This window comes from Amblyraja radiata, chromosome 6, assembly GCF_010909765.2.
Source record: "Amblyraja radiata isolate CabotCenter1 chromosome 6, sAmbRad1.1.pri, whole genome shotgun sequence".
Lineage (NCBI taxonomy): Eukaryota > Metazoa > Chordata > Chondrichthyes > Rajiformes > Rajidae > Amblyraja > Amblyraja radiata.
The window spans coordinates 92202984-92218520 of record NC_045961.1 but is presented as its reverse complement, the minus strand read 5'-3'; the positions used below and the strand labels follow the sequence as shown (position 1 = coordinate 92218520).

The 15537-nt window shown below is 41.9% G+C and overlaps 1 protein-coding gene across 11 annotated transcripts in view; it reads right to left on the bottom strand.

Moving 5' to 3' along the window:
* The window catches only part of inpp4a (inositol polyphosphate-4-phosphatase type I A), a 161596-nt gene that overhangs the window by 76076 nt on the left and 69983 nt on the right, over nt 1-15537 (bottom strand). For 8 of the 11 annotated variants that reach the window (XM_033023232.1, XM_033023228.1, XM_033023235.1 and 5 more), the window contains exon 3: nt 729-903. In XM_033023232.1, the coding sequence (XP_032879123.1) occupies nt 729-831 (103 nt within the window). In that variant the 5' untranslated portion in view covers nt 832-903. Of the gene's footprint in view, nt 1-728; nt 904-10625; nt 10819-15537 lie in introns of those variants that run through there. The other 3 variants (XM_033023231.1, XM_033023229.1, XM_033023237.1) reach the window with 1 other exon arrangement.

Genomic DNA, 15537 nt, shown 5'->3' with positions numbered 1-15537 from the left:
GTTTTACCAAAGCTTATAGGGGAAATGATAAAAATCAACAGTAAAGAAAGGTAAATGTATGAATGTGAACTTAACTTGGAAAAATAAGCAATTCAGTACTGTAATGTTATTTTCATTATTAATTTATCTTACACCATCCCAATTAAATCATTAAACATTAGCAATGCACAAAGCAGTAACTGGAAACAGGCACAGTAAAATAAGAATGTGTTTTCCATTGTAGTACAGGACAAACTGATCTGGACCACTCGTGTTTGATTCTTGGCTTATGGTGACACATCTTAATCTGAATAGCAGAATTACAAGATAAAAGAGGAAACATGCACTTTTGCACATAGACACAAGAATTCACATTTATAAAGGAGAAAATTATGTTTTGAATTAAGGTTTTCAAGATTTAAAAAATAGATAATTGGTCAAACAGGCTAAAAAGCAAAAATAATATAAATTTAGAAGTGAAAAGGAAATTAGCTAAAGATAGCCACTGTGAAGAAGGCAGCTTTCTGGTCTTAAAAGATCAGTCAAGTGCCTCAAATTCTCACAATGTATATGAAAGCACGAAAATATATGATTGTTATATGTGCTGATAACACAAAGATAGGTAGGAATGTTGGTTACAAAGAGAACACAGGATTAGAATAAGCTAGTGGGTACATTTCTGGAAGTTCGGAGAGGTTGACTAGGAGTTCAAGGCAATAGGTTTCTATATTTGCACAAAAAAAACTCACCTGCCAGAGATAAATTTAACATATCCGAAGACAGATCAACCGTTGAAGCATGTTGCATGGTCCTGGCTTTACTATGCCGAGGACTTTGCTCGCTTGCTGACATTTTCTCATGAGTAATACCTTTTTTTTCTTCTGCTAGTCTTTTAATTCCTTGCACAGCTCAAGTCGTAGGCTCCTTATGAATAAGAAAGAATGTGTTAAAAGGTTTGGAATCCTCAATCAAAACCAGAAAATGCAGTGTGTAGGTACACAAAAATGCTGGAGAAACTCAACGGGTGCAGCAGCATCTATGGAGCGAAGGAAATAGGCAACGTTTCGGGCCGAAACCCTTCTTCAGACTGATCAGGAAATGGGCAACGTTTCGGGCTGAAACCCTTCTTCAGACTGATCAGGAATTCCCAAGATTTTTACTTTAAGGCTCCGTTGGTATCTGGTCTCTGAAGCGTGTATCACTCTCCAAGAGTGTCCAACATTAAAAAAAATTGCAAAAACTCCACATACTTGAAGTGCATGATAAAGTGGACCCTCCAGGATTGAGGGTTCAGGAATGATAACCATTATCTTGGAAACTCTGAAGGCAGAGTTATGTGTCACCATACAAAACCAAACCTCCAGCACAGAATTAATTTGCACGTTTGATTTCAGAGAAACAAATCACAGAGCATAGGAAATGATTCAGCCCATCAATCCTGTGGGTCATATTTGAAAAAGCTATCCAATTAATCCTTTGCTCTTTCCCACAGCCTGCATGTTTTTCTTTGTCACTTACATATGGTTCCACTATCCACACAGCACATTCCTGATTATAATAACTTATGTTTTTATAAATATATCTTCCTCCATTTCCTTTTACAATTATTTTAAATCTCTTTCCTCCCATTATCCTCTCTGCTACCTGTATAATTATTTCCAGTTTATTCCTTATAATTTAGTTAACTTGTATTCATCCAACTGATATGCATAATAATAATAATAATAATAATAATAATATCTTTTATTGTCATTGCACATAAGTGCAACGAGATTTGGTATGCAGCTTCCATCCGATGTCATAACTTAAATAACTAATAAAATTTAGATTTAGATACCCCGAGAACATGGTTTGTAAAAAGAACAATAAAACAGTAAAACAGTCAAAACAGTTCAAACAGACTAAAGTACAGATGTGTCTGTGCGACGTGACCATCCGAGGATGACAGTCCATGGTGGTGGGGGGCACTCAGCAGGGCCGGTTCAGAGCCACTATAGCTCTGGGAATGAAGCTGTTCCTGAGTCTGGAGGTGCGGGCGTAGAAGGCCTTGTAACGTCTGCCGGAGGGAAGTAGTTCGAACAGTCCATTACAAGGGTGTGAGGAGGCTTTATGGATGCTGACGGCCTTCCTGCGGCACCGTGTGTGGTAGATGCCCTCCAAGGCTGGTAGCGGTGTCCCAGTAATCTTCTGCGCTCTGTGGACGACGCGCTGAAGAGCTCTCCTCTCCGCCTCCGTGCAGCTGAGATACCACACAGAGATGCCATACGTTAGTATGCTCTCTGTGGTGCAGCGGTAGAAGGTTGTCAGCAGCTGTTGGGGCAGACCAGTCTTTTTTAATGTTCTCAGGAAGAACAGTCGTTGCTGTGCCTTCTTGACCAGCGCAGCGGTGTTGGTGGACCATGTGAGGTCCTCTGAGATGTGAGTGCCCAGAAACTTAAAGCTGGACACTCTCTCCACACTGCATTGTGTCGTAACAATAAAGAAACAACAAACCAAATTATAATTCAAAATATCAGAAAGAATTACACAGATAGCCATAAAGAATGAAGGTGGACTAATGGTAACTCTGGGCTGCGTTATGGTTTCGCCCAAGTGTAAATGTTTTTTTTGATTGAGAAGTGATTGACAATCTCTTCTGACACAATCAGTGAGAAGCAGTGGCAGCAACATTTATTTCCTTTCCCAAGAAGGAATAATATCAGTGCGTTGGGTTGTTATGGGGAGACGGTTGCTAAGAATGGAAACGGAAAATAAAAGTTGTGTTGACAAATAGATTATAGGAACAATGATCATTTCACTTATATTTTCAGCAAAGAAATCAAAAAGTTATAAATAGGAAAAGAAAGAGAAGTGTTGTGGGAATTGTTTGAAAGAAGTTATCAAACAGGTTGTGGAAACAAGGAACTGTAGATGGCGGCCATTACACAATAGGACACAAAGTGCTGGAGTAACTCAGCGGGTCAGGCAGCATCTCTGGAGAACATGGATAGGCAAAGTTTTGGGTCGGGACCCTTCATGTTACCTATTCATGTTCTCCAGAGATGCAGCCTGACCAGTTGAGTTACTCCAGCACTTTGTTTCTTTTTATCAAATAGGTTATTGGGTTAGAGCTTAGTTATTCTGACATGATTTTTATTGAAGCTCAATGTCAAGCAATATTATGATCTTTATATTAAAAATGATTTGCATTTCAGGGCACCATAATGTTTGGGACACAACAATGTCATGTAAATCAATGTAGTCATGTTTAGTATGTTGTTGCATATCCTTTGCATGCAATGACTGCCTAAAGTCTGTGATTCATGGACATCGCCAGTTGCTGGGTGTCTTCTCTGCTGATGCTCTGCCAGGCCTGTATTGCAGCCATCTACCTTGTTTTGGGGGCTAGTCCCCTTCAGTTTTCTCTTCAGCATATAAAAGGCATGCGCAATTGGGTTCAGATCGAGTGATTGACTTGGCCACTCAAGAATTGACAATTTTTTAGCTTTGTTGCTTTAGCAGTGCGTTTGGGATCATTGTCTTGCTTTAGAATGAACTGCTGGCTAATGAGTTTTGAGGCATTTGTTTGAACTTGAGCAGATAGGATGTGTCTATACACTTCAGAATTCATGATTCTACTACCAGCATAATGACTTTCATTGGCACAACTTTAGTCCTCTGTTGATAAACAGCAATAATAGTTTCCAAATGTGATGGAAAAACTGGAGGAAAGACTAGGTGCCGAGAGCTCTCTTATACCTGCATTAAGGAGGCATATAAACACACCTGAGCAATTACAAACGCCTGTGAAGCCATGTGTCCCAAACATTATGGTGCACTGAAAGGGGGGGGGAACGGGACTATGTATAGACACAGCTGTAATTTCTACATGGTGAAACCAAAATGTATAAAAATACCCTTTAATAAAATCTGGCTATGTGGACTTTAACCACATGCGATTCTTTCTATTACAAATCTCAAATTGTGGAGTACAGTGGCAAATAAATAACTGATGCGTCTTTGTCCCAAACATTATGGAGGGCACTGTACAGAACACTGGTAACTCGGCCGAAGAGGTACCCAGTGGAGTAAATATTTAATTGCATTGTTTGAGAGATAAACAGAACATTCACTCAATCAAGCAATCAAAATCTGGTTTACCTAAAGGTCAGATAGCAATAGACCATTGAATTTATACGTGTTAACTTCTTAATCCAAGGATAAAAAGCGATAACAACTAATTAAGATTCTGGAAACCTATCCATATGAGAGAAATGTGTTTACTCTAGATCTTATACTCGCAACAAGATATAGAAAATAGACAATAGGTGCAGGCCTGCCGACTAACACCGTGGAGCTGTGGTCTGCGGCGCTTCCAGCTGCGGGCGGCGCTGACTCTAACATCGCTGAGCCTGGGATCTTTTGCCGAGGATCGCCAGTGTTGGAGCTCCGCCCAGCTCTGCCTGTAGACTTCCGAAGCCGCGGCCTCTGGTAGGAAGCGGCTGATTTGGAAACTCCAAATCGCTGAGAGTGTTTTTCCGTTCCGACGTCAGAGTTTCACCATCCCGGCGAGAGGGCCTGAAACATCGGGCCGCTGTTGCGGCGACCTCAATAGGCCCCGACCACGGGTGAAAACGAGGAAGTGGACTGAACTTTATTTCCTTCCCTCACAGTGGGAAACGTTGATTCTGCTGTGGGGGATGTTTTATGTTAAATTCTATAGTGTTGTGTTTATCTTATTTGTGCGCTGCATGGTAATTCAAATTTCACTGCACCAATTGGCGGTTTGTGACAATGAATAAGTTTATTGGCCAAGTATTCATACAAGGAATTTGCCTTGGTGCTCTGCCCACAAGTGACAACATGACATACAGTGACAATTACGAATGACACATAAAACACTAAACATTAATAATAAAACACCATTGATTAAACATGTGTACCAAACAAAATACCAGAGCAAAAGGAGGATACAGATTTTTGGCTATTGAGTAGAGCTACTACTTGTGGAAAAAAGCTGTTTTTATGTCTGGCTGTGGCAGCTTTGACAGTCCGGAGTCGCCTTCCAGAGGGAAAGTAAGTAAGTAAGTTTATTGGCCAAGTATTCACATACAAGGAATTTGCCTTGGTGCTCCGCCCACAAGTAACATGACATACAGTGACAGTTACGAACGACTTAGAAAACACTAAACATTAATAATAATAAAACATTAATGATAAAACACCATTGATCAAGCATGTGAACCAACAAAATACCAGATCAAAGGGAGGCTACAGATATTTGGCTGTTGAGTAGAGCAACTACTCGTGGATAAAAACTGTTTTTATGTCTGGCTGTGGCAGCTTTGACAGTCCGGAGTCGCCTTCCAGAGGGAAATGATTCAAAGAGTTTGTGACCAGGGTGAGAGGGGTCAGAGATGATCTTGCTGCCCTTGCAGTATACAGTTCATCAATGGAGGGAAGGTTGCAGCCAATAATCTTCTCTGCTGATCGGACGATTTGCTGCAGCCTCCAGGTGCTTGGTGCAGAGCCAAACCAGACCACGATGGAGAAGGTGGGAAAAGACTCTACGATGGCCGTGTAGAATTGGAACATCATTGCCTGTGGCAGATTGTGCTTCCTCAGCTGCCGCAGGAAGAACATCCTCTGTTGTGCCTTTTTGAAAGTGGAGTCGATGGTATTACCCCACATAAGGTCCTTGGAGATGATGGTTCCCAGGAACTTAAAATTGTTGATGGTGACTGGGGTGAGGGGAGGGGGAGCTCTCCTAAAGTCTACAATCAATTCCACTGTCTTAAGAGCATTGAGCTCCAGGTTGTTACGAAGGCACCAGGACGCCAGCTGTGTCACTTCCTGTCTGTAGGCAGATTCCTCCCCATCCTGGATCAGTCCAATCATGGTTGTGTCGACCGCAAACTTGAGAAGCTTACCAGAGGAGTCTGTCAAGGTGCAGTCATTGGTGTAGAGAGAGTAGAGGAGAGGGGAGAGTACGCAGCCTTGCGGTGCACCTATGCTGAGGGTTTGCGGGTCCGAGATGTGCTTTCCCAGTGTAACACGCTGCTTCCTGTCAGGAAGCTAGTGATCCACCGACAGAGGGGTTCAGGCACAGTCAACTCGGAAAGTTTGGAGTGTAGTAGCTCTGGCACAATGGTGTTGAATGCAGAGCTAAAATCAACAAACAAAATACTCGCAAAGGTCCCCTGGTGGTCGAGGTGCTGGAGGATGAAGTGCAGGCCCAGGTTGACTGTGTCATCCACAGATCTATTGGCCCGATATGCAAACTGCAGAGGGTCCAGCAGTTCTTTGTCCTTTTTCCTTTGAGTAGGCCATTTGGCCCTTCGAGCCAGCACCGCCATTCAATGTGAAGATGGCTGATCATCCATAATCAGTACCCCGTTCCTGCCTTCTTCCCATATCCCCTGACTCCACTATCTTCAAGAGCTCTATCTAACTCTCTCTTGAAAGCATACAGAGAACTGGCGTCCACTGCCTTCTGAGGCAGAGAATTCCAGACTCACAACTCTGTGTGAAAAGGTTTTCCTCATCTCCGTTCTTACGGAGCTTAGAAAATGGCTTACCCTTTATTCTTAACTGTGGCCCCTGGATCTTGACTGCCCCAACATCGGGAACATGTTTCCTGCTTCTATAGCGTGCCCAAACCCTGAATAATCTTATATGTTTCAATAAGATCCCCTCTCATCTTTCTAAATTCCTATACAAGCCCAGCCGCTCCATTCTATCAACATATGACAGTCCCACCATCCTGGGAATTAACCTGCACTCACTCAATAGCAAGAATGTCCTTCCTCAAATTTGGAGACCAAAACTTCACACAATACTCCAGGTGTGGTCTCACTAGGGCCCTGTACAACTGCAGAAGGACCTCTTTGCTCCTATACTCAACTCCCCTTGTTATGAAGGCCAACATGCCATTCGCTTTCTTCACTGCCTGCTGCACCTGCATGCTTACTTTCAGTGACTGATGAATAAGGACCCCCAGATACTTGGGCGTGCACATCTCTGAAGATCTCTCCTGGTCCAAGAACACTGATGCAATTATAAAGAAAGCACATCAGCGCCTCTACCTCCTGAGAAGATTACGGAGAGTCGGTTTGTCAAGGAGGAATCTAACTTCTACAGGTGCACAGTAGAGAGCATGCTGACCGGTTACATCGTGGCTTGGTTCGGCAACTTGAGCGCCCAGGAGCGGAAAAGACTACAAAAAGTAGTAAACACTGCCCAGTCCATTATCGGCTCTGACCTCCCTACCATCGAGGGGATCTATCGCAGTCGCTGCCTCAAAAGGGCTGGCAGCATCATCAAGGACCCACACCATCCTGGCCACACACCCATCTCCCCGCTACCTTCAGGTAGAAGGTACAGGAGCCTGAAGGCTGCAAGATCTAGGTTCAGAAATGGCTGCTTCCCCACAGCCATCAGGCTATTAAACTCAACTCAAACAAAACTCTACTCAAACAAAACTCTGAACATTAATAGACCATTAACTGTTTATTTGCACTTTATCTGTTTATTTATTCATGTGGGTATATATTTATAAAATGTTATATGGACACACTGATCTATTCTGTATTCATGCCTACTATATTCTGTTGTTCTGATGCAAAGCAAGAATTTCATTGTCCTATCTGGGACACATGACAATAAACTCTCTTGAATCTTGAGATCCCGTTGTACGCCCCCTTTTCCCAACTTGACACCATTTAGATAATAATCTGCCTTCCTATTCTTGCCACCAAAGTGGATAACCTCACATTTATCCATGGCATAAAGACTAACGTGTACACTGAATCAAATTCTACATGCAGTAATTAGCTTTCTAGGACTGTCTATTTCTGAAATCAAAACCAACTCTCCATTATTCCACAAAAAAGTCTTAATTTTTTTTGTGCGCCTTAATCCATGTATTTAATTTGTATTTCTTCCCATTTTCAAATAGGAAATATGGACAGTAAATGCACTAAATGCTTGGAATTTAACTGTGACGAGCAGAACTGAGGGGAACAGCTACAATGGAGATTTCAAAAGCACAGATGCATTTAAGAACGTGTAGGAAGGAGCTGCGGATGCTGGTTTACACCGAAGATAGACACAAAAAGCTGGAGTAACTCAATGGGTCAGGCAGCATCTCTCGAGGAAAGGAATAGGTGATGTTTCAGGTCGAGACCCTTCTTCAGTCTGGTCACCTATCCCTTTTCTCCAGAGGCGCTGCCTGATCCGAGGTGTTTTAGAAGTTTTACACCTCTGTTGGAACTTGGAAAGGGTGTCAACTTCTGGTTTAACATCACGAAAGGGAAGCTTGGTGTTTGACAAATCTGTTAAAGGAAATCTGGGAGTTGAGCAGCATTAGGAGAATGGAATGAAAGGTCTGGCCTTCTGATGATAGATATGATCATCGTAAGAAATGCAACTCCAACAGCCCAGAGGGACAGAGCTCTCATTTCTTGGTTACAATTGAGGGATCTCAGCAAATAACAAGCCAGTGTTTTGTAAATGGCTTAGTGGCAATCTTGTGTTCCCTCTGTCACAGGAATCAGTAATTGGAATGCTTACTTTCTGACAACAAACATAATGCAAATCCATACAATATATAATTTTTAATTTTATCTGTACAAAATATCTATAAACAGAACCATATGTACAACTGGATGAAGAAAAAAACATTCAAGATGACTCATGTCTCTTTTTACATGGTAACAAAAGCCTTGCTTCCCTCATCTCTCACACATAATCTCCATGCAATAAAGGGCTGCTGTGTCCAACCAACGATGATATGCAAATACATCTTATACCCATACAATAACTTGATTGACAATAAATAGGTCATTAGTAATTTAATGGACATCTTATCAAAGATAAATTACTGAAATCAGTTCCTTTCAAAACCATGCTTCAAGCCCACTCCAAAATAAAAAGAGCAGAGTGTACCAATCAATTCATTAATTCACCAAGCCATTATTTCTGCCTAATTAGATTTTATGTTACAAACAGATTAATGAATTTTATATTTATACGTCACAAAAGGAGCTAAACATAACTCTCAATGACTGAAAGTGGGTTAGTTCAACCTTCAAGTATAAATTACATTCCGTTTCCTCCGTCTTTCATCGTGATGTTGGTTTAAGTTTATTATTGTCATGTGTACCAATGTACAGTGAAAAGACTTGCGTTGCATGCTATCCAATCAGATCAGATAATACTAAGCATAAATACAATCAAGTCAAACTCAAATACAATAGGTAGATCAAAGGGGAAGATACAGAGTGCAGAATGCAGTTCTCAGCATTGTAGAGCATGAGTTACATACACAAAGCGCAGTGTCCATAGTGCGATAGAGGTGAATCCAACAGTATTGAGCTTAGCCGTACAGAAGCTTGAAAACAGAGGGAAATAAGTTGTTCCTGAGTTCAGTGGTGTGCACTCTCAAGCTTCCTTACTTTCTGCCAGATGAGAGCAGGGAGAAGGAGGATTGACCAGGGTGGTACAAGTCTTTGATCATTGATTCAAGGAACTGCAGATGTCGTTTACAAAAAAAAGACAAAGTGCTGGAGTAACTCAGCAGGTCAGGCAGCATCTCTGGAGCAGCATGGAATAGGCAAAGTTGTGGATCGGGATCCTACTTCAAGTTTGAAGAAGGATCCTGACCCAAAACATCACCTGTCACCTAGAGATGCTGCCTGCCCCACTATATTACTCCAGCATTTTGAGTCTTAAGTAATTGATTATGTGAGCTGCTTTTCCGAGGCAGCGAGAAATGTAGATTGAGGCAACGGTGGGGAGTCCAGTCTATGTGATGGACTCTCTGCAATTTCTTGCTTTCTTGGGTAAAACTGTTCCTAAACCAAGCTGTGATGTAATCTGACAGTATGCTTTCCATGTATTCTTAGGTGCATGAGGTTTGACAAAGAACTGCAGATAGCTCACTGACATCACTTCCAAACCCTAGAAAATATTTCCTTCACACCCTCAATTCTTCTCAAAACTTACTTTAAAGTTTTTCCGATATCAAGATCCTATCTTTAATGCAATTTTCATAAAGCCACTTAAGAGGTTCTCTGTTACAAACTATGCAGTCTTTATCACTTATCAAGTGCAAAAAGTTTTGTTATAGAAAGGAAAGAAACATATTTAGTATTTATCCCACTAACCCCAACCCATGCGAAAGAAGGTATTGCTGTTGGAGTTCAATCTAAAATCACTTGGCCAATTGGCAAAGCACAAGTCATTTCCTCTCAGTTGCCTATCGGAAAGCACACAGCTCTGCTTGGAATACGAACATGTCGGCAATAACAGAACAAGCTTCCACTGGTAGGTCTACCCTTTAGAGGTCCTGCTTTCATTAATCCGCCAGCCCAACTAATTGCAAATACTGAGGTCATGGCAGATTGGCTTGGCATAGATTTAAAAGACAAGCAAAAAGAGTTTTACTTTCAATCATTTACCATTTGCAGTATTAACCCAAAGTCAACACAAGCATAGAGACTTTAGTTATCTCCCTCTTGTCCTCCAAAAGAGAAAATAGCTACAATATATTTACAAGAATAACCAAAAATTATGCGACCAAATTTCGACAAGAAAACCTTAGAAAATTCCAAACCAGTTAGTTAAATAATGTACCAATGAAAGGTTAATATGCTGATTATATCTACCTTGGATGCTGATCAATTGGCAGTTTTTTCTTGCTTATTTCTTTGAATGAAGAGGAACAACTGCATCTAACATAATAGACATCACTGTAGATCAGTCACTGTATTCCTAATCCATATCGGGTGTTCGCACAGACCGTTCCTGGAGTGTGTTAACTAGCGCATGCGGGCCATCCAGCAGTTCAGGCAGGGAATACTGAAGAGGAATGCAGAGGCTTTGTCAATAGTCTAGGTGCCTCGTGGTCATTACAATTTATTATGAAGTTAAACTACTTGTCGTTATTTCCACAACTTCATACAATCACAAAAACTGCTGGTATTGTTGATTGTTCATTGAGTAGACTGAGACTGCAGGACAATACTGGCAACTTGGTAAAATGGGCAGAGCAATGGTGGTGGGAATTTAATTATTAAAGGTATTCATGTACAGAGACAGAGAGTGAGGGATACACAGCGGAGAACAGGCCCTTGACTCACCAATGATGAAGCACCTATTTTTAAACTAATCCTACAACAACCCTTTTCATTCTCTCGATATTCCCATGAGGTTCTGGCATCCCACCTCATCCCTAGATTCCACAATTACATACATGCTAGGGTCAATTTACCCAATTAACTTTCAGACATATCTTTGCTACCAAATGTATTATCACCATATAAACCAGAGCACCTGGAGGCAAACCCAAGCGATTACAGAGAAAACATATAAATGCCATACAGATCCTATGTGATGCTGCTTTCTCCTACATCACAATGCTATGCAAATTGGCCATATTTATTGGCAACTAAGCTGCCTTTAGTATGTGGGTGGGCAGTAAAAAATATTACTGGGCAATAGGGATTTCTCTGTTAATTGGCATAGACTTTCTGGACCAAGTGGTCCCTTTCAGTGTCAGAAGGACAATAAAAATGTTCAATATGTACTGGAGATTCATTGGCATCAAAAAGTTAAGGAAGCTTGGGTTCTGCTGATGCATGCAGGCAGTTTTCAGTGGGACTACTAATAATTTTAAGTTTTCATATGCATTTTAAAATCAGAGTCATTTTGGAAAGTTTAATGACTTTTGATACCTTTCACAGCCAGTAAACCTGGGGACCAGGGGGCTCTCTGCTGTGTGGTTCCAAGCCTTGCCCTTCTCATGTCTGATGCAAGACTCCAATATGCTTCGGGCCTTTACAAGTGTATTAGGTAAGTGGAAAACAGCAGCAAATGCAAGCAAAATGGCCATTGGAGATGTGGTGGGTCAAAGGGCTCATTTTTGTGCTGTACAACTCTATGACCATTTGTTCTATATCTCGACATCACCGTTTATATCTCTCATTTCCCTTTCAAATGACTCTAGTCTGAAGAAGGGTCTCGACCCAAAACATCACCCATTCCTTCTCTCCAGAGATGCTCCCTGTACCTGGAGTTACTCCAGCATTTTAGACAATAGACAATAGGTGCAGGAGTAGGCCATTTGGCCCTTCGAGCAAGCACCGCCAATCAATGTGATATGGCTGATCATCCACAATCAGTACCCCACTCCTGCCTTCTCCCCACATCCCTTTGCTATCTTTAAGAGCTCTATCTAACTCTCTCTTGAAAGTATCCAGAGCACCGGCCTCCACCGCCCTGAGGCAGAGAATTCCACAGACTCACAACTCTCTGTGTGAAAAAGTGTTTCCTCGTCTCCGTTCTAAAAGGCCTACCCCTTATTCTTAAACTGTGGCCCCTTGTTCTGGACTCCCCCAATATCTGGAACATGTTTCTTGCCTCTAGCGTGTCCAAACCCTTAATAATCTTACATGTTTCAATAAGATCCCCTCTCATCCTTCTAAATGCCAGAGTATACAAGCCCAGCTGCTCCATTCTATCAACATATGACAGTCCCGCCATCCTGGGAATTAACCTTGTGAACCTACACTGCACTCCCTCAATAGCAAGGATGTCCTTCCTCAAATTTGGAGACCAAAACTGCACACAATACTCCAGGCAGGGTCTCACTATCATTTATGACCATGGCAGTCCAAAAGATCTTTTATAGCATTTTTCTTTTGAAAAGTCAGCTCAGCACACTTTATTAATACAATCCTCCAGACATCCACCCAAATTGTCTCTTTTGGTGCATTTACGTGGTCTATGTCAATCATAAGTTATTCCATATACATTACCCCTCAACTGACAATTCCCTCATTCATTTACCTAACTTATGTCCCTTGTATTTCACTGCCATCAGCTTGAACAAATTGCCTAGATCTACTTTTTTAATTACTTTCGTAATCATTAAAACCTTAATTAGGTCACTTCAAAAATATTGTTTTCTAGGGAAATGTCTTTGTTTCACATAATGAGATATTACTAAAATAACTATTTTGAAATAAGTTAGGAGTTAGCGACAAAAATATTAATATAAATTTGAAAAGCGATTGAAAATTCAGGAAGTTAATATGGCTTACTTTCCAAAGCTAATAACACATGAAGTCATGGAGGACCTACACTGGGTGTAGAGCAGATGGATCTAGGAGTGCAGGTACATAGTTTCTTGAAAGTGGTGTCTTATGTAGATAGGGTGATCAAGAAGGACCCAGTGTAGGTCCTGCCCTGGTTTGACTTCACAAAATACAACACCGCGCACTTCTCTGTATTAAACTTCATTAAACATTCCTCAGCCCATCTGCCCAACCGATCAAGCCCCTGCTGCAATTTTTGACAATCTATCTACAATACCACCCATTTTGTGTCATCTGCGACTTACTGTTTCTTGTACCGGGTCAGAAAATCTGGTTTCCTGAACAGATCACAAATATCTGGAGATGGGATTAAGTACAGAGACTGGGTGTAAACTTTAATAGATTACCAAACATAATTCAGGAGAGAGAACTGATTTCGTGATTAGTAAATCATCAAAACAATCATGTAATGTGAAGTTAAATTGATAAATGTGGAAATTTTGCTTGGAATCAGAGGATATAAGAGGAACTAAATGATTGTACTAGTATTCACCAAGAAGGAAGGTTGAAGGATGGCGAGTGCAGTGTGGGGCATTTTATAATCAAGGAGGCAGTATTGGGTTTTTTGAGGAGCAGTATCATGGATAAGACAAGGGCCCGCTAGGATCCACTCCAGCTTATTGAAAGAGGCAAGACGGAAGAATGCTGGGACCTTGACAACGATCTTTGGGGCCTGCTTGTGGCTAGAGAGGGTACAGAGGACTGGAGAGAGGACAATGTTGTTCTTTCGTTTAAGAAGGGAAATATGGATGATCCAGAAAGGTATAGACTGGTGAGCCTCACATTAGTGATAGGGAAGCTATTGTAAAGGATACAAAGTGCTGGAGTAACTCAGCAGGTCAGCCAGAGTCTCTAGAGAACATGGATAGGTGACTTTTGGATCGAGATCCTTCAGTCTGATTGTGGTGGGGATGGGGAGGGAAGGGAAGAGAAGAAAGCTGGAGGAGAGATGCATAGGGATAGAATTTACTCTTATTTGGAAGAGAATGGTTTAATTAGGGGCCGTCAGGATTGCTTTCTGTAGGGCAGATTATGTCTTACTAACTTGAGTTTCTTTTTTTTTTTTTTAATGGTGAAAAAGATGGTTGATGAGGAAAGAGCACCACACTATCCTGGAGTCTCATTTTCTGCCAAAGAATCTCCAGTACATCCCTCGCAGTAAAGAGTCTCCTATCTCAATAGCTCTGCCTGACCACTCTTTCCAGCTGTGCCTGAGACCTAGGCCAAATGCCACTGCTGCTGCTGCTGCTCTCCCCTGAACGCTCATCTCCTACAACAGTATCCAAAGGATCATACCTTTTGTCAAGGGGAATAGTTACAGGGGATACCAGCACTCTCTGCCTACTTGTGTAGTAATGAACTGCAGATGCTGGTTTCAACCGAAGATAGACACAAAATGCTGGAGTAACTCAGCGGGACAGGCAGCACCTTTGGAGAGAAGGAATGGGTAACGTTTTGGGTCAAGACTCCTCTTCACTTTCTGCCCTAGGCCTCCTGACAATGGAGTTACTCCAGCATTTTGTGTGTCTCTGCCTACTTCCTTTCTCGGTGGTCACCCAACTACTTACTGCCTGCATCCTCAGCATGACCATCTCACTGTAACTCCCATTTTCCTCATTCTCCCAGATGATCCAGAGGTCATCCAGCTGCTGCTCCAGATCTCCAATGTGGTCTGTAAGGAGCTGCGGCTGGACACACCTCCCATAGGTATAGTGCTCAGGGACATGGGACGTATCCCTGACTTTCTACATGTTGCAGGAGGAGCATACCACTGCCCAAGCTTCCATTTCTATGCACGAGACGACGGAAAATATATGAAAGAAAAAAAGGGACGGCATCAAGCCAAAATCTCAGTTACCCTCCACAAGCACTTCACCTCCACACTGCCTCACCCAACACAGCCACTCCGAATAGGCTGTTCAAAATGCATTAATATAGATGCATTTGACTTTAGCAGAGAGTGAATCTCCCTGCTCATCTAAGGCTTCTGGTTATGACAGACCCTAATATCCTTGGCGGTAAGCAGTCAACAAGATAATTCTTGTAGAAATTGGTGGCGATCGTGGAATATGCATATTGTTGAAATGATCTTGAACGTGCTCCAATCCACCAACTCAAGGCAGTCCTGAAGTAGACCTCCTCTGGCCACTGCTGTATTAATATTTTTTATTGGTGCCTCATGCTTTAGTCTGTCTCTGTAAGCTGGCAGGACCAGCACTAATAGATGATTAGACTGGCAGAAATGAGGACCACGGATAGAGCCATAGGTGCACTTGATAGTTTTGCAGCAGTGGTCAAGTGTTAATGCCCTACATGACACATGATATCTGAGGGCGATGTTCTTGGCGTTAGTTACCAGTAACGATAAACAGGGCATCAAGAGTAACTTGGATAACAAGGAAAACCTTTTTGGATCGGGACC